The 20,258-nt window shown below is 43.8% G+C and overlaps 1 protein-coding gene across 1 annotated transcript; it reads right to left on the bottom strand.

Annotated features, from left to right (window-relative positions):
* Positions 1-997: 997 nt before the first annotated feature.
* Positions 998-19,860, bottom strand: LOC308152543 (multiple epidermal growth factor-like domains protein 9; the record flags this gene model as incomplete). The annotated part of the gene is made up of 6 exons (XM_080525542.1): positions 19,684-19,860; positions 11,838-12,042; positions 7,132-7,271; positions 4,253-4,402; positions 2,495-2,764; positions 998-1,488 (listed from the first exon to the last, which is right to left on the bottom strand). Exons 1-6 carry the CDS (start codon positions 19,802-19,804, stop codon positions 998-1,000), a joined length of 1,377 nt encoding a protein of 458 aa, XP_080381668.1. The 5' UTR covers positions 19,805-19,860.
* Positions 19,861-20,258: the final 398 nt, after the last annotated feature.

Below are 20,258 nucleotides of genomic sequence, written 5' to 3'. Positions count from 1 at the left end.
CGGTGTTCAGTCCAGCTGGAATGATGTTCTTGATTGTGTGTGTGTTTGTGTTTGTGTTTGCTTAGTAGGCATGTGTTTGTGAGGACATGTTTTTAATGTTCAGTATGTATGGTAAAGCTGCTATGAGTGTGTTTTTTGTGGGTGTGGGTGTTTGTACGTGTGTGTGTGTGTGTGTGTGTGTGTGTGTGTGTGTGTGTGTGTGTGTGTGTGTGTGTGTGCAGGAGGGGATGGGGGTGGGGCGTGTGCTTGTGTTGGTGTGTGCCCATGTGTGCCACTGGGTACATTTGTTATTCAAAACTTTGTATGCATATGTGTCTTTGTGCTATAAGATATAAAGTCATGCCCGTATTTGCGTGGACAGTTAGCCTAAAGTCTACATTTAGGTCTAGACTTCGGCTAATTGTGTTCTAGATCAAATGATGCAAACACATACAAACGTGTGTTACAAACACATAGGTGACTGTACAGTTCATACTGCATGTGTGGGGCCAGTTCACAGGCCTGGATACTACCTGCAAAGGCCTCCACATCATTTGGATCAGGGAGGAGGCAGCCTCCGCTGATCTGGATGTCATATTGCCCATTTCCATCCATATCAGATGTTTTGGTGATCTCACAGCCCATGCTAAATTCCTCCCCTTCTGCCTGTGGCTGGACACTGCCTTCCTGGCTCAGCCTTCTTTCTCCGCGTGGAAGGGTCCAAATCACCTTTCTCACTTTGACGGGATTGCTTCGTCGCAGGGCCTCTTGTGAACGCTCCCGAACCGGTCAGCGTGGTCATTCTGTCAGTCCAGCTCCTCGTGGGAGAAACACCGCAATGATCTCCCATGGAAGTCGTATGGGGTTTTTTCTTCTTCACATTCGCAAATCATCCATTCAGAATTCAGTCACACCTGGGGACGCTTCCCCTTTGTACCTCAGTCTCTACCCCTGGGTAGGGGGATTAGGTGTGGTAGGAGATTGACAGATCATGGCTTCCCAGACACACAGTTACCCATCATGCCTTGTACATGTGGACGGGGCTACTGAGAGCCAGCTGCCCGTTGGCCACCGTCGCCGCGGCGACCTCCTCCTCCTCCAGCAGCCCAGACACGTCCGTGTTCGGGAGGCTGTCGTCGTGGTAGCTGCAGAAGCTGACGTTGTCCTCCTTCAGCTCGATGGTCCAGAACGGCGCGTGGAGTTTGCGGTTCTGGCACTCCCGGTAGGTGTAGATCCCGCCCGCCGTGGCCGTCAGCACCACCACCACCGCGATGATGGAGGCCAGGACGATCACGTTGAACTGGCTCCAGGAGACGTCTTGGATGGCGGCCGTGGTGTTGGCGAGCGGAGCCAGGGTGCTGGTCTCCGTGGTGGTCAGCTGGAGGGTGGAGTTGGAGGTCACGGTGGTGCCACTAGAGGGGGTAGTTGTAGTGGCGGACTGGGAGGTCAGGGTCGTGGCCTGGGGGGTGGTTGGCGTGGGATGTTCAGTGGTCAGAGTGACTGTCGGGGCTGAGGGGAGAGGCAAAGGAGCAGGTTTAGTGAAGCATGAAGCAAACCACAGAGCCAAGCAGGAGCTGGTGAAACCGGACATCTCCACTGACTCGGAACGGGGCAGGGTAGTTCCTTTTCATTCCGACGTCAACTGTCCCACATGCAGTGCAAGGAACATTCCATTTACATTTACATTAGCAGACGCCTTTATCTAAAGTGACTTACAACAAATACATTTGACTAAGTAAGTGAATCATCTATCCACCAGTCATAGCAGGAAAAAGTCATCTATGCTCGGGCCTGGGGCCTTCGGCAGTCGTCGTTTTTTCTCTCCCCCAAAAGAATGACATGTATCTCAGCTCTTACTCATTGTTATCAAATGTAATCATTTCTTATTCTTATTGTCTAATCACTTTATTTGATTTGGTTTATTATGTCACGGCTGCTATTAATAATCATGATGTACTACCCTCACAATGACTTACCTCACAAGTGTTAATTGTATAGCTTGTTCACTGTAATGATCTCATTAACTGAAACATCAAGAAGGGCCTCTTTCTTGTCTAGTATGGGCATGGCCTTGTAATGTGGAGACAGCTGTAACTGATGCTCTTCACCGTGGTCCTTATCTCTAAGGCAGGCTGATTGTGCGTGTCTATGAACGGATGTGTGTCGGAGGGAGTCCGGCAGAGAAACATCTCGTATGCAGACGGTCTCTGATCGATTTGTCTCTTCCTTAATGCACTAAGATTGAATGAAGACGTTTTACTTGATCACATTGGAACCTGGAGTGAACACCGTCATTACACTATTGTGCTGCTTATTGACGATGACTGTATGCGTTCTGACTGTGTAAGGCAGTTGTAGTGTCACATCTATGCCAGTGTTTTATGATACTGATGATGATGATTGTTGTTTTGTTGTTAACAACAATCACCCTAACCCTAACCCTAATAATAATAATAATAATAATAATAATAATAATAATAATGTTTTATGACAGAGACTTTTCAACAGCTCTCACCCTGGAGGATGCAGCTGTGTGCGAGGGCGTCTCCTTCGTAGCCCTGGGCGCAGAGCTGGCAGTGTCTGCCCGCCGTGTGGTTGGCACAGCCCAGGCAGCGGCCGGTCTCAGGGTGGCAGAGAGCAGGCAGCGTCTCGGGGGCGGCGTTCCCACTGCAACCGCAGGGCAGACAGATGCTGTCTGAGTTGTAGAAGCCGTCCACACACGTGTCACAGTGGGGGCCCTGGTACTCAGGCTTACACTGGTCACACACAGGACGCCCACCACCGTCTGCAAAATACATTTTAAAAAACCGGGAGATTTATTTAAGCAAGTGCACTTTGTCCATACAACGAATGAGAAACAGTACTTCTGCCACTAGATGGCGCTATCATACTAAATGATAACCACTCGTTCTTTGGCAGTCTTTTGATATGGTGTTATTGTACAAGGTTTACACCGTAAAGTAACAACAAAACTGTTATTCAATCTGGAAACTGAACTGGGGAAATAAAGAGAAATATTAGTGTGACTGATGTGTCTCTGATGCACCACAGGTACTTTGGATATGTCAGCCTGGGGATGAAGCAGAGAAGATCAACGAACTCCAGGCCAGAGGCTCTTAGATCCCTGGGTGAGGTCACAGTGAAAGGAAATTATTTGTAGTATGCCAATCTCAAGAGAACAGATTTAAGGATTAAATAACATTTAATTGAAATTAAGATTTTGGGGTGTGTGTGTGTGTGTGTGTGTGTGTGTGTGTGTGTGTGTGTGTGTGTGTGTGTGTGTGTGTGCGTGTGCGTGTGCGTGTGCGTGTGCGTGTGCGTGTGCGTGTGTGTGTGTGTGCGTGTGTGTGCGTGCGTGTGCGTGTGCGTGTGTGTGTGCGTGTGCGTGCGTGCGTGTGTGCGTGCCAAAGGCAGCATGGGTACTGAAGGCAAGATCTTCTGGGACACAAGTGAGGTACAGTATGCGCTCAAGGGTTCTCCCCCTCTTTACCCTTCACTGCACAGTCAACCCCCCACCGTCCTCCATGGCCCCCCCACCCGCCCCATTCCTCCTCCACAGCCAACTCTCAATCTTCCGAGTCAGTGGAGAGCAAGATGAGACGTTTTGAAGCAAGCAAGAGCTACCCCCAACACCTCCTGAAGGGGTCAGGCTGTCGCAACCATTTTATGTCCAAAATAAATGTTCTGTTCTGGGGTGAGTTTCCCAATAGATGCGAAATCTTTTTAATTACCACAATTTGGTGGAATTTGTTTTCAGTACAACATGGTGGTTGACAAACAGTCAGGATCTCCAGGGCCCAGTTGTTCAAAACTTTTAATCTGGATCAGAATGAATCATGCTCTCCCAAGGAAATCCCAGTTCCATGGGGCTGGTACTGTATTTGGACTCTCATGGTGCACAAATCCTTTCCCCTTATTTAGTCCTGAAAATAAAGAAGCACTTCGGTCTCCAAGTGTTGTAAATCAAAACAAATGCAGGGGGGGAACACTGCTATCCTGCTCAACCCCCTGGTTGTAAAAGGAGATACCTAGGAGTAAAGCCCAGGCTCCTGTGAGATGAATGGTCCTCTGTAGCTCAGTTGGTAGAGCATGGTGCTAACAACGCTTAGGTTGTGCGTTCGATTCCCGCTGGGACCATATATACCGAAAAATGTATGCACTCACAGCAATGTACGTGGCTTTGGATAAAAGCGTCAGGTAAATGGCGTGTATATACTGTATATGTGTATATTAGATGAATGGGACGGTGTGACAGGCTGGGGGGGAGACTCACCGATGTGGCAGCTGCCTGAGGAGGTGACGCTGGAGCATGGACAGGGGACGCAGAGCTCAGACAGGGCAGCGGAGCTCCGACGATAGAAGTTATACTTGCATTCCTCACAGCTGGGTCCTTTGGTGTTGCCTTGGCAGTTCAAGCAGATGCCTGAAAGAAAAGAAGTGAGGTTAGGGGGGGGGAGATAGTTCATTGACGGAGCTGGCTGATTCAAGTGATCTTACTCAATGACTTTAAATGGAGTTGAAGAGAGCTGCGCAAGAAAAACAGGCAGACACACTCAGAGGGCTGTAGAAAACCAGGCAGACACACACAGAGGAATGTAGGAAACCAGGCAGACACACACAGAGGAATGTAGGAAACCAGGCAGACACACACAGAGGAATGTAGGAAACCAGGCAGACACACACAGAGGGCTGTAGAAAACCAGGCAGACACACACAGAGGAATGTAGGAAACCAGGCAGACACACACAGAGGAATGTAGAAAACCAGGCAGACACACACAGAGGAATGTAGGAAACCAGGCAGACACACACAGAGGAATGTAGGAAACCAGGCAGGACACACTCAGAGGGCTGTAGAAAACCAGGCAGACACACACAGAGGAATGTAGGAAACCAAGCAGGACACACACAGAGAGATGTAGAAAACCAGCCAGGCACACACACACAGAGGGCTGCAGACAAGGAAATCAGATAGACCAGCTGAAAGTGCTGACAAGGTCATGTGACTGCAAAGATCACAGGGAGAGGCAGTGTGGAGGCGGAAGTATATCTCTACGGCCAACAGCAACTGTGTACTTTGAACTTAAGAATTCAAAAAGGAGAGGAAGAATTAACAATGCCGTTACATAACATCAGAAATACAGCCTTTAAAACGTGTTGACAGTATTGGCTACAGTAGTAGAGAGTAACTTGTCAAGAAACTTTGAAAGATACTTAAAGATTCACCGAGCTAAGTACCGGTATATAAATAAATAATCTGATGATTTTTATGATGATTTCACAATGTGTTGTGATTGGTAGGCACCAAAGCCAACCAGGCAGTCAAGGGAGGAAAACAGGTTAGTGCAGTAGTGAGCCGTGGCTTCCAGCCAACAGATAGAGAGGTCTGCCATTAAGTTGAAATGGGACTCATTAATATGTATAGACGGAGAGGAATAATTAGCTTATCAGGCGGCATGTACTTAGCCCTACCATTCCGCTAAGCCGTGAAGTGTAGAACAGGGAGAGAGGAACAGGGAAATGCTTATCAAAGAGATTGTGGTCGGACTGATGACTCTGGCAACTTCCTCATTAACGGAATGGGCCGCGACGTTGACAAAAACTCATTTCAACAGAGGCAGGAGAGTGGGATGGATTTTTTCCCTATGCTCTCTTTGAAGGCTTAGGCTAAATCACGCACTGTGAATACAAATCAAATGACTACAGCCCCTCTCTCCCTGTCAGCAGGCAACATGAAAGACACTCTTTTTTTAAGGGGAAAGCTCAGCAGCAAATTTTTTTTGCATTACATAACACCTCATCTTTATGCTGTTTACTGAATAAAACAGGACTCTTGCGGATACATTCCCATGACATGAAAATTCTTCTCTGTATAAAAGCTAAGTGAACGCATTTATTTATGTGCGGAAAGAACACATAAAATACACATCCTTGTCCTGTTCATCAATGCAGCTCTATCCAACAGCAGAGACCGACACAACCCACTTTATTTGATCACTTACTTCCATGCTTCCATGGTTACCTTGGTGCCATGGTTGTTTAGCTCTCACAAATTTCACTGTATTTTAATACTTTTCAGTTATTTTTAATGAATTCAGTTTTGAGCAATTATTGTTTTTGATAGTTCAATGTTTGCCTACTATGTTCTTCAAAAAGAATTTCAACTTCAAAGATAAACTGGACAACAACAACAAGTCCATGCCCAGTTAGCCTACTCCTTGAAAGTTTTTAAAAAGCTTATTGATTCACAGATGATCAAGCTAGTCGAGAATGCATGGTCCGCTCACTATTGTGTCCGCCCACTATTGTGAAAGCAGAGGGTGGGAGGAACCGCCGTACCTCAGCCTGATGGTACACAGAACTAGAACCGGATGTGTATCCTCAGATAACATGTGTGGGTAGACACTTACTACATTATGGTAACGGGGTATCACAATTAAGTAAATTATAGTTTTATTTCAGGTTAATAAACAACCTGTTATGTGAAGGAGAAAGTGTATCTGCATCTTCTTCAAGCAATCTGTTTCATGAACAGATTGTGGTCCATCACTGGTATGCAGCGGGAAAGTGCAGTGAATCTTCAATAAGAAACTGAGATGATTAATCAGAATTTGAAGTAAGCTCTGTTAACAAGGCAGAGAGGACAGAGAAAGCAGGAGGTAACACAAATGATAAGGTGGCATTTCACACAATTTTCTATAAAATAACCAAGTAATTAACCTTTAATACTCTATGGGCCGGTTTCAGAGACAAGGCTTAAGCCTAGTCCTGGACTAAATCACACTTTCAATGTAAAATCTCCATTGAAGATGTTTTTTAGTCTAGGATTAGGCTTAAGCCTTGTCTGTGAAACCGGCCCCAAGTCTTCTAAATTACCTAGATGGTTGTTAAATTATTAAATTAAGCAAATGGGGACAAAGAGAGTATAACCTATTAAATGTGACATTTCATCAAATTGGTTGTGATTCAGTGTACATTGTTTTCATGTCATTTGCTTACATTAAATGGATGTATGAGATGTATTGCAACGCAGGAGTTTCTGAGTGAGCTGTGCCCTTTGTGTGACATTGCACACCTCTGCAATGCCCTGGCAGGCTTTCACAACAGACGGTGGTTTGGTGGTTTTTCAATCCTTTTCAAGAAGGTGACTCACCTGATTGCGGGTGGCAGTAGCTGGCGTGGCTGTTGCACTGGCATGGCTGACAACCCGCGCTGCTGAAACGGAAGAACCCTGGGTGGCAATCGTCACACTTGTCTCCGTACACGCCTGTTTTACACACACACGCCCCGGAGCTGTGAAAAGGAATTAGAATGTAGTGTCACTTCAAGTCAGGAACCCTTTTTCCTCTCAATGCCTTCTTAAAACTATGCCCGCCTCCATAATATTAACGGTCAATTGCTCACCCAAGCTTACAAACGACTTCAATAAAGTACGGAAAAGACCCCTTGGGGAAGTACATATATAATAAACAAGAGTGTGTGTCATTTCAAATGATGGAGCTATTTTACAGAACATTTCTATTCCTGGAGGCAGAGGGGGGGGTTGCTGCAGGACACAGACAAGACGTTGTTCTTAGCCTGCAACAAGTCAAACTATGTTGAAACTATGATCTTCCACAGGCATGGCCAATGGCCAACGCTCTGATGTTTTTTTTCTTTTTTCTCAAGTTACGTAAATGATGAAGGGAGCATGGAAACCTGCACTGCAGAGGATAATGTGTCACTGTGATATATAAACAGAAGCAGCGTAGTAACACAGCAATATAATAACATAGGGAAATACTATGTTCTGAAGCCTTTATTGGTACATTGGTATTGGTAGGCAGTCACAGTGTGTTATTTCATTACATTGTTGGCACAGACTATTAAACTGTTGTCTCTTGGTAGTAATCCTAGATTGAGAACCCAACCCGTTGCAAAGACATGTATCCTATCCCCATGGGCGCAATGGGGGGTTGGGTTTCCATGGCAACAGCACCATGGACAGCGCCCTGTGGCCTCAGGCAACAAGGAGATCACACAGCTGTGAACAAGTCCAATGGATCACATCAGTACATTCTCACTAGACGGACGGATGCTGGAGCCAGCACGGCCCAGCGGTGTGTTTGATCTCGTAGTGGGGGGGAAACTAGATGCCTTCCTCATCAGCACACATTGCATTATTTATTTCACCATGTTTACTGTACATGGAACAGAATAATGTGAGATGTTAAGTCCTGTTCATTTAATTCCAGATGTAGGTCTCTTCTCCACTCATGAGTGCAGTAATTGCATTGGAACCAGCACACACCCCCTGGGAGGGGTGGAGGCAAGCAAGTAATATGCATGAGGAGTCTTTAAGATATTTCCTGAGCCGGGAAAACACATTTGCTCCCACAGTGCCTTGCAAAACAATTCAACCTCCTGTTTACACATGTTGTCGCCTCTGAAATTGAAATACGGTCACCTCTATGTGTGTTTGTTGTTCTAAAATTGGGATTCTGACACTGTACTTCAGCAAACTGGTTTGTACACTGTAGATCAAACGATGATTGAGATGTAAAAGTACAGCAAGAAGTACAGCACTACAAACAGCAGAGGAAAAACATCCTTTAGTTTAGATATCATTTCATACCCCATACAGTATGGGAAATAAGTAGCCTATTCAACGATTTCCATTGCAGCTATTCACATGAAATTTAGACCAGACATTGGTAGTAACTCAAATAAAGTGGAATGACACTTTAATAAGTACTTCCATTGTTTGAAAAAAGGTTTCCCTCCGAATGCAAGTAAACAAATAATTTGTCACCAAGCTTTCCTTTAAGAAACATCTCATGATGGGTAGATGGACAGAACATCACTCGACCATCAACCAGCCACGCACAGGAGCTCCTCACAAGATTTCTGATTAGGCAGTCAGAAAGCGAGTCAGAAGAGTAGCCCAAGAGCTATGGACCAGTCCAGCAGAGCCTGTAGATTACTGATAGAATGTAGTCTGGTCAGAAGAGACAAAAATCTGACTTTTCAGCAACAATAGGATGTGCCATGTTTGTAGGAGAAATGGCCCTTGCATTTGATCCTAAAAATACCATGGAGCTGTTTACCATGAAGCTGTTTCTCTTCAAATGGTACTGGTGGAATCCAAATTATCGAAGGAAAGATGAATGGAGCAATGTACTGGGAAATTCTTGAGAAGAATCTGTTGCCATTCACCAATATGAGGAGGATGAGATGTGGGTGTATCTTCCAGCAGAACAACAATCCAAAACACACTGCAAAGGAGACTCTCAATTGGTTCAAGAGGAAGAAAATAAAGGTGCTGGACTGGCCTAGTCAATCGGCAGACTTAAATCCAATAGAACATTTGTGGGAGGAACTGAAGATCAAGATTCACCAGCGGGCCCGCCGGAATCTTCAAGATTTAAAGTCTGTCTGTAAGAAACACATTTTTTGTACAGGAAGCATCTTGAAGTCATAGGAAACAAAGGCTTCTCCACCAAATAGTAAATACATGTTACTTAGTGTGTTCAATACTTCTTTCCCATGTCATTCCCTTTTATTGACATCACTTTTTGGGATTGGTGTGTTACAATTTCTTTAGCTGTGTAGTTGTATTGAGTTAATACCAATGTCTGGTCTAAATTGCATGTACAATACTTACTTCCCCCACTGCATATCATAGACATTAGAAGGCATTAAACAAGCAGATGCAAAATGCATCACACCATAACACTTTAAGTAAAGTGTTACCTTATAGATTTATGAACCATACGGCATCGACAATTAACAACTTAGCTTCTTGGATGTACCTTTCCGACGTTGTTCTGTGGGGCAGCAGCACTGTTTCGCTAGCTGGACTACAAGCTCCCGTACCTCGTTACGGTGTCTACTTCCATTAACCAGAGACCTGAAGGACAGGTGTTAGTCAGGGACTATTATGACAGGGACATGGGCGGCTGCGCCTCACAGCCCAAACAGGTTGCCTTTCTTTGAAAAAGACAACAATTTTCTGTACTTTCTTTCGTCCTAATTGCTTGCTTCAGAAGCTACAATGCAGAGACTGGGTGTCTTGTGACAGTGGGCTGTGAGTGTGTTTGAGGCCCCTAGGATGCAGCAATGACAAAAGCCAGCGTCTACAGTGTGTGCTGGTTTGTTATCCACTTCAACAGTCGCCTTTTGTATTGCTTCCTTTCATCTCTGTCGGTTTCTCAACAGCGCACAGCTCCCAATTCAATTCAATTCTCTACACTGAGAGTTTTGTAATGAAAGTTTTTTTTTTCAACGCACCCAGCAGGCTTCGTCTTTAGAAACTCACAGCTAGTCGAGGAATAAACAAGGCCAGTCACAACGATGAGAACTTAGAGCCCAATTAAAATCAACTTGACTTGGAAACCAGCAGATTAGCAGACAGCTGCCTTGAATACCGTAATAATCAATGAACAATAAAAGAGTTAAATCTCATTTCATGCAGCCATAACACATTCATGTAATAAATGAGCCAGCAAAGAGCTTCTGGCATCCTGACAATTTCTGGGGTGATTCATCCTGATGATGTCATAAACACTCTAGTCACAATAGTCTGGCTGTTCCACTTGTTTTATCAAAGTTGTTATTGCTATATTCCGTGTAATTTTTAAGCATGTACCAAAAAGCATGACTGGCTGTGACTGTGAAAGAGAACCATGGTATTTTTAGCTGACACCAAGCCCCTTCTCCTGCCTCAGCCTGGGGTACTGAACCAAGCCCCTCCCCCTGCCTCAGCCTGGGGTACTGAACCAAGCCCCTCCCCCTGCCTCAGCCTGGGGTACTGAACCAAGCCCCTTCTCCTGCCTCAGCCTGGGGTACTGAACCAAGCCCCTTCCCCTGTCTCAGCCTGGGGTACTGAACCAAGCCCCTTCGCCTGCCTCAGCCTGGGGTACTGAACCAAGCCCCTCCCCCTGCCTCAGCCTGGGGTACTGAACCAAGCCCCTTGCCCTGCCTCAGCCTGGGGTACTGAACCAAGCCCCTTCCCCCGCCTCAGCCTGGGGTACTGAACCAAGCCCCTTCCCCTGCCTCAGCACCCTAAACAACCTTAAACTAGACCAACACACACCACAGGCTGACAGGCTGCTGACCAGCTAAAACACACAGGCTTTCTTACAAACTCTGCATGTTCACACCTCTCCATCTGCAGGGAGGAGAGGAGGGAGGGATGGGAAGAGCAAACAAAGCAAAAAGGGAGGCGTGAGCCATTGTCCTGAGCAAATACTGCACTCTCCACATAAAGTGTGTTGGCACACGAGGTGCGCTGATGCATATTCTATCTACTGATAGTGTGTTTTATTGAGTGTGAAAAACAGATGCAGCAAATGTTGACCTTAATGTACGACTTCCTCTTCACATCCAAACATTTAAGAGATTTGGTGAAATTGAAGAGATGTTTAATAAAGACTGTTCAAACTCTACGAGCTATGAACTTTAACTTTTCTTTCTTTTGAGGAATGCGTTTTGTCAGGTTAATATACTTTCGGTATATTCTCAGAAATGTTGATTAACACAGTGATATGCCTACTGTACCATCACTGTGTTGTTATTAGTCAGGTTGGTGAAGGTAATAAGTATTCATAAATCCTTCAAAAATGTTGTTGTAAGGTCAAGGAAAAGTCACAGTTATGTTATAAAAGAAGCTTACCAAAGAATTTCAATGGAGCTAAACTCTTACATGCAGGCCTTTGAATGTGAGCCCCCAAAATCATACTGAAGCAACACTTCCACATACTTTGTACTTCAGACTTGTTTCAACATGTCCAGAAATGAGAGGAATTCACTTTCACACATTCCACACACATACACACACACACACACACACACACACACGATTGATAATGAATGACACACCTGTCACAGAGAAGGCTGAGGGATCCGTAGGAGTCACAGTCGCAGGGCAGGCAGCCGCCGGTGGAATCGTTGGTGAAGTGTCCGTCCTGGCAGTCGTCACACAGCAGGCCGGCGTAGCCAGACATGCAGACACACTGCCCAGTGGTCCTGTCACAGTCACCTGGGTCCAGCGTTCCTTCACTGCTGCAGTTACACAAGATTTCATCTGGGGGGCAAAGATACAGTGTTTCCCATTAATTACCTAGACCACTGGTGGAGGAGGGGTGGGGGGGACAGGGGGCAACCGTCCCCCATGGTGCCCCCATGGTTGAGAAGTGAAAATACGGTAATGGTAAGATATAAATGCCGTCCCGGTCTGGTCAATGGAAAAGCGCCATAAAGTGCCCTCTAGAGTGGAGTGCCCTAATGGTTGCCCTTCACATGGGAAAAAAAAGATTGAATACCCTCTAGGGTGCCCCTTCATGTAATACATTAGGACGATGTGCCCTCTAGAGCAAGAAAATACGATAACGTGTCTTAATGAGCGCCCTTCTAGAGAAAACATGATGCAGTGGCCTATAAGGTGCCTTTACAATGGTCTAAACCTGACAGTCCCTATGGGTGCCCTTCCAACGGAAAAGGGTTCTGTTATGAAGTGTCCTCTATGCCGCCCCTACATGGCAGTGTCCCAAAGGGTCCCCTTTCCAGTAGAGAAAATGGGATGCAGTGCTGTATAGGATAGTATAGGGTGCGGTAGGTGCCTTTTTTTTTTCCAAAGCAGCCACTGAGTCTGACCTCCTGGCAACAGTCTAATTTGTCCCGCCACAGTTTCATAACAAACCGAAAATATTTGTACACTTCTTATAATAACATAAAAGATCTCCAGCATTGCATTTTGTGCCGTTGCTTTACCAAAGCATCTTTCACTTCCACCCCACTGCTGCAAGCTTGCACGCTCACACTCTTTAGACAACTTCTATCTTTCAGCGAGTGAGAAATTTGCTTGCGATGTTGGGGGAAAGTGCTCGAGTAGGTTCACGGTTAAGCTAAGTTAGGTAGTGTTCATTTTCAGTATCTGAGGAGCATGTTGGCTCATTATGTAACATTAGGCTATTTGTGATGTTAATCATGTAACACTACTGTTTTAAGCTCAACGTTTGTACAGCTGGTCTAATTCGGAAACTCTATGATGATCCATATGTTTTGTGTTTACTAGTGTTATTACAGTTTTCAAATAAACTATGTTTTGGTTTTGACCATTTGTGAATTCCATTAAACTCTCTCGTTTACCATGCTTTGTGTGTGTGACGTTTTTTGCTGTGTCATCACCATTCATATCTATACATTGTGTTTAAGATTGAATTGTTTACTAGAGCACAAAATTGTTCATGCATTTAAAATGTTCTTCTTCCACTACAGGGTCCGAGGTCCTGTGGGAAACACGGAGATCATATAGGATCAGACAGGGGCATTTTGATGAGGGCTACAGCCAAGACTCAATACACAAGGGCTCCAATTAGCTTACAGAAAGCAAAAAACAACTGTAAAGACCATTTTGGTATTTCCATATCATCTCTAGGTACCTACCTACACTAACTTTTGGGCGGCGGTAGCCTATCCGCTTGTTAAGTCTGACCTCAAAAGTGACGTTTAGCCATTTCCGGCTCCAAACCAGAAATTCTCCGCACCAGAGTACCAGTGTACTACAGCGGTAGAATGACAGTTCAATCGTTTTTTAGACTCGGATCTATTCATACAACAAGGGACACAGTGACAGCACTTTCCCGTTTTCTCCATATTGTCAGGGTATTTGAGCCTCGGAAAAGCGCTATATAAATATAATTAATTATTATTATTATTTCTCCATTTCGAAGACAGCGCCTCAGCCAACGTTGGACCCGGAAACACGTCACGACTTAACAAGCGGATAGGTTAGAGAGGCCGGCTAGCAGGTCGGAAGGTTGCTGAAGGGAGCTGCTTGTGAGCTGGTAACTGGAGAGTTGCTGACATCATATCTAAGGTGCCTTCCACTGCCATTGTGCCCTTGAGCAAGGCACTTAACCCCTAATTGCTCCAGGGGTACTGACCATCATGTCTGACCCTGTACCTACAGCAAAAAATACATTACTCCTCATAATGCATGACTATTATTAGTACTCTGTGCAATGACAAAAAGGTTGAATATAATCTTGTGCAAATGACTATGTATGAAGCAAAACACAATTGGGCCTAGATAAAGAATACTCACATAAACTCAGTAAAATCTGTACCGGGGAACATTCAGAGTTCCAGTGAAGGAGTCACAAGTGAATCTAATTGTACATCGTGTGAATACAAAAGGCATGGACTGCTGTGAATGAGATGACAGTTCTAATTGTCAGGCTGTACAGATCACACCAGTCAGCCGAGAACATGGCCCGGGCAGTGACAAATATTGGATGCAGAAGATATATTTAGTACCAGCTAACGGCATCCGCCCCCCGCTCCATGTGGCTGGGGAAATCAGAGCCCCTGTCAGAGGTGACCTTGTTGTGTACATGTACTGTATCAGTGTGCACATTTCTCTTTGCCTCGAGCTACAACTCTCACCATCATCGAGCGGGCCACCAACACAAAGGTAAACAATGGAGCATTTGCATCCCATGACTCATTCACATGCCAATACCTGTATCTGCCACACTTGAAGAGTTGACATCCAATGAGAGCAGCATTATTTTTCTAATGTGTTGAAGCTATACACTTAATTCAGGTATAGTAAATGGACTGACTTATATAGCGCCTTATTCCAAAGCGCTTTACAATGGCCTCTCATTCACCCATTCACACACCAATGGCGCTCATTGTGAGCAATTTGGGGTTCAGTGTCTTGCCCAAGGACACCTTGACATGTGGCCAGCCGGGTTTCGAACCGCCGGTCTACCAACCTTGAGATCATTAGACGCCGGCTCTACCTCCTGCGCCACAGCCACCTACTTTCCGCTGCAGACTAAAGACCCATCTCTTCAGACTGTTCCTCGGCCCCTCTTCTTCAGACCTCTTCCACTGCTAGCACTTCCCAGCATACCTCACTTGTGATGGACCTGCACTTTTGCCAAAATGTAATAGTTATAGCTTCCCCTGCACTAGCACTGTGGCTGCCACTAGCACTTATTGTATAGCATAGTAGTATAGTATAGTACCGTAGATAGTGTACATAGCCTTTATTTATGTAAACCAGCTCTTTTCCCTTTTTTATTTTACCCTTGGCCCTCTTGTTTTTAGTCTTTTTCCAAGCACCAGGGGAGCCCCCCCGACTAAATTTCGTTGTATGGTACCTGTACTGTATTAATGACAATAAAGACCATTCATTCATTCATTCATTCATTCATTCATTATTCTACTATAAAGTCCACTTGTACTTTGCTTTGAGTTGCATCCGTGTACGAAAGGCGCTATAAAGTTTCACTTCACTTCACTTCACTTGCAAGGAGCTGTTTCACTTAGTTTAGGCGAATGTACAGTACATTGTGAGTCACACTGGATAAGAGCTTCTGCTAAATGACTGAACTGTAAATGAAGTTCAAACCGCCTTTCCAAAGTAATAAAATAATAAGCACTCTAACCAGCCAAGAGACAGCCAGGCAGGTGTGAACAGAGGGTTAGTCATAAGTCCAGGATTTCAATCAGTCCATGCCGAAATTCAATCTATAACAAACACGTGTAAATCACACATGAATAGCGAGGCCTCACTTAGCCTAACTTGACTCAAACTCAATCCACTGCCCACCCGACTGTTACTCTGGCTGGAATCCAATCATTAAGAGTTCAATAAGAACTGGACCAGGGGATGTTCTGAGCTATACCCCCCACTATACCACTCAGAACTTCATCCTTGCTTTTACCCCACTGCTGTTTTTGCACACTGTACATATACCCTAACTGTACATCAACGTGTTGATATCCATTGCCCTTGTTCTGTGCATATCATACTGCATTATATCTTAACTGTGCATATCTTCACCCTTGTTTGTATATATCTGTCCATCCATACTTGTATGGCTTTTGCACTATTGCACCATTGCATCTGGTCAGATGCCAAACTGCGTTTCGTTCTCTTTGTACTCGTACTCTGTCAATGAATGACAATTAAATTTAATCTGATCTGAATCTGATCTGATACAGTAAATGGAATCCAATGAGAGACAGAGACACCAGGAACTATAATTTCAGTGTGACATCATTGATATGATGGTGAATGAGAGAGCAGGATTTCACATGTTGGGCACAGGAACCTGTCACTGTGGGCATGGGGAGAGTGGGCCTTCCCAGCTTTAGAAGGTGCCTCAACGTGAGAGCTCCCAACTGTGAACATGAACTCTGGACGTCCTTGTCAAAGACAACATCCTCTGATGTTCCAGTATGAATCATGCATGCATGTTGTGACACCAAAAAGTGTCATTCCACTGCCCTTGTGTATGTTACACTTGACTGAGACCATAGGAAGGTAGGAGAGGATACAGGAGAGGAGGGGAGGCAGGACAGGGGAGGCAGGACAGGGGAGGCAGGACAGGGGAGGCAGGACAGAGTGGCATTGGGTGAATTCAAACCTGCACTGCCAAGGGTACAATAGGCGTCTGGGAGGCTAGGAAATGTTCTACTTCAAAATAATCAATAGTGAGTGGAGGGAATAAAACCTGCATTTCGTTGGCTGTGCTTTCAGGAAGGTCTGCTCATGGGACTGTGATTTATGTATTAATGTGTCTCGAGATAGAAAGTGTCTGTCTATGGGTCCTAAAGCAACAAAGACCTTAACATGTCTGAACATTCATGCCCCATCTTCTGAAAGTCATTTCAATATATATATATATATATATATCTGTATCAGCACTTATTCCTCTGATAATGTACCAATGTGTGTCAGCCTCACATTCCCAAATTATCCGAAACCTGTGTAATTGGGTTTTTCCTGAGCAAATTACACACATACATTGAGTTATGAATAAATAAACTTGTTTATTGGCGTTTGCTGTTACTCGAGTGCTGACTGAAATGGCTGAATTTAGCAAAGTTATGTGTGTTAGCTCTTTGGACTGTCTGCCGTTGTTGACGTCACAAGTTAGATTGAACAGCAAATAAAATATTGCAGGTATATCAGTTATCTGTGAATGTGGCTGCCCATAAATCAGCATCTAACCAAAACTCAAGTAAGGGAGCGTGGGGTATGTTGTGACAATTTTCACACTGTCTGACATTTACTGGGAACAATACATCACAATGGTATAAATGTCATACCAAATGAAAGAAGGAAGTCTTGGGCACATATTTTGCATTCATTATATCTTTATATCTTATTTCAATACTAGAGTAGACCTTTAAATAGAGAGTGTGCAGCACTGTGCACTTGTGACAATTTGCCCCATCGGCAAATTGTCACACTACGTCGGGCAAGTTGTCACATTGGATTATCAACAAATAAGAACACAACTAATTAATTGAATATTGATTATTAAATGTAAAACCAAATTCAACTTCATTAAAGAACTCAAAATGAAAACAATCATGCCTAAAGAATCTGGCAAATCATGCCTTTGAATAAAAACATTAATGCTTGTAGAGCACTCACTATTAATTAAGTGGCATAACCACTTTACTTTAAACTTGGAAATCAAACATTCCCTGGCGTGCACGTAGATCCACGGTAATTGTTAGAATCGCAATGAATTGGAATGCTGCAGATAACTTGCTTAAATGTTTAGTCTTAAGATTATGTCAGGTGGTGTGCTGCCATTCTGTCTTTCTTTCATAATTCCTAACCATCTTTCTTCCTTCCTTCCTTTCTTCCCCTCTTTCTTTCCTTCCTTCCTTCCTTCCTTCCTTCCTTCCTTCCTTCTTTCCTTCAAAAACACATTTACAATAACATTTAATACTATTATCAGAGCTGATTACACAATATCACAATGTTTTGAACGTTGTATGTGGAGGAGCCATGAATGTGATTAATTGTGTATTTAGTATACAAGGTGAATGGAGTTTATATTTTGATTATTTTATTTGTTTGTTTATTGCTTTGATCGCGGTATTGAGACCTTCCGGAAGTCACATGGTTATGGCCGGTGATATTGTGAGGTTAGTATAAGCACCTGTTCACCTGCATGGCGGGAGTAGAGAGAGAGGGGAGCCAGGGTCACTGTACTTTTTTATTTTATTTTTTTACAGCATATCTGAATGCATTGTTCACATTGTTTGAATGGATTCGCATATCTAAACACATTGGTATGCATCTGAACTACCTGAAAGCTTTGATCATTATTTCTGGCTTATTTCTGGCTTCCCTGTGATTATTTTTGTACGTTAGGGCCTACTAAGTTTGATTTTCCTCTTCAATAAATGTTATGAAACTCATTGGATCTCAGTTAACTGTTTTTGGCAAGTATCATCAAGACCCTCCTCGCGTCTTTCAGTGACTTTTACGTTTCCATCTAGTCGCTACAGTATGTGTTTATTTATATGTGACGACTTGCCCCAAACTGACATGTGTGAATGTTGGATAAATCTCAAGGTTAGCTCAACATAGGACTGCAGCTTAAGTATAAAAAGACACGTTATTGTCTCCTCTACTCAGTGCAAATGATCATTTTGAACATTCATACCTAACAACGTTTTATTGCAGAAAATGTCAAGTGCCACATTTTTTTGATGACGCTGGTATGTCGCAGGGTCTTACCCCCAATATAACCCTTAATGCTAAGTGCCAAACAGGGAGGTATTGGGTACCATTTCTATAGTCTTTGGTATGACTCACGACCTCCCAATCTCAGGGTGGACCTCTAACAGCAAGGCCACTGAGCTGGTAACAGAACATGCAGTCACATGAGATATCGCCTCTATAGTGTGACAACTTACCATGTGACATATTACCCTGCTCTCCCCTATCTTTGGGCTCGACCTTCTTTGGGTTAGTAACAGTGCTCAGGTAAACAGAAGCAAGGCGTGTACTTAAGGTTGTCCTTGTTTATAGACTCCTTTCAGTGTAAAGAACCAAATATGTAATTTTTTGTAGTTTTGATGAACGATCCCTTTTAAAGTCATATTTAGCTTTCCACCAATGTTTCATATTGATTTCTCCTGGTCGGTGCAGCCATTATCTGTTGTCAAATCCTAACTCATTACTGAAAGTAGGCATCAAAACTTTCTGTAGCACATATTTGATTTCAGATGTACAGTAGCTCCTGTAACTTAAAACATCTTATTCAAGGATTCTCTCCTTTCGTTTTTTTTTTTAGTTTTTAGTTTTTTTTTTGCACAATCATTATTTATATGCATATACTCTATTTGTATTTTGAGTTTGTGGCACACTAGCCTGCATCAAGAGTTACGTATGCAGCATATATTATAGTAGAGCCTAAATCCAAATGGTCAATATCATAACATTGAATTATCATAACATTGATAATTCATTCTCAATAATCTTTGAGATTTCAATGTCAAATAGCCTATAAATCCTTAGAGGAACCTTATTTGAATGTTGGGAAAGTACATTTCGTGAATGACATTTTGAATTCCATCACTGACTGACAACAATTATGCAACAATCAATACTATAGTATTAATCATATCATTGTGACAACTCAAGGTCTTCTTTGGTCGTTTTGAGTTGGCCAAATTCAACAAACGCATTAAGGTTACGACCTAAATGACAATGTAGAAAGTGGCTCTTTGACAAAAACCTATATGGAAAGGATACAGTCGCACAGAAATACGTAACATCAGATGTACGATTTGGATGAATAATAGGTTGTTACAATTAAATTAAATTAAATTTGATTACATATTAAATTGATTAAATTGCGCAAAGTGGATAGAGAGTAGCCTACAGGCGACCACCTACTTGGACGTCTGTCAGAGGATGAGACGAGTGGAGGGGGCTCGGTGCTTTTCTTTGTTTCAGGATCACCTGGGAAAGAAATGATCGAAGTTGACGTTTCTATTGAAGACCGGGTTGTCTCCATAAAAGTTGTCGTTATTGTGTTCGGTGTGTCTCCGTTGCGTTTGACAGAGGGCTCTTTGTAAACGGGCTCGTTTCTGCTGACCGTTGCGGCACTGGTCAGTCTCTTTGTAGGAGATCTTGTGAGCTGGTTGTATGTATTTCTCCTCAACACTGGGATCGAGGTGGAATCTGCAACCAGCGTTGAAACGTGTGTGGACAGTCTTAACGTGTCCTCAGGTAAATCATTGGGAATGGCTGTGGAGTAGAGCTCTCCGGGAACTTCAGACAATGCACGGTTGGAGACGCGTGGTGCGGCTGCACGAGACAATAAAGCTGTGAATAAAAACAAAAGTAATCCCAAAGACATTGATGATCTCATGGTGATGTTTCACACTTCCTTGTTTTCTTTTTAACTCCTCATGTGAAACTCCTCCTGAGTCAGTCCAGTCGAACAGCGTATAATCAGTGAACCCGTT

Source organism: Nansenia antarctica (assembly GCF_963989245.1).
Source record: "Nansenia antarctica genome assembly, chromosome: 3".
Classification (NCBI taxonomy): domain Eukaryota; kingdom Metazoa; phylum Chordata; class Actinopteri; order Argentiniformes; family Microstomatidae; genus Nansenia; species Nansenia antarctica.
This window is presented reverse-complemented; position numbering and strand designations above follow the sequence as displayed.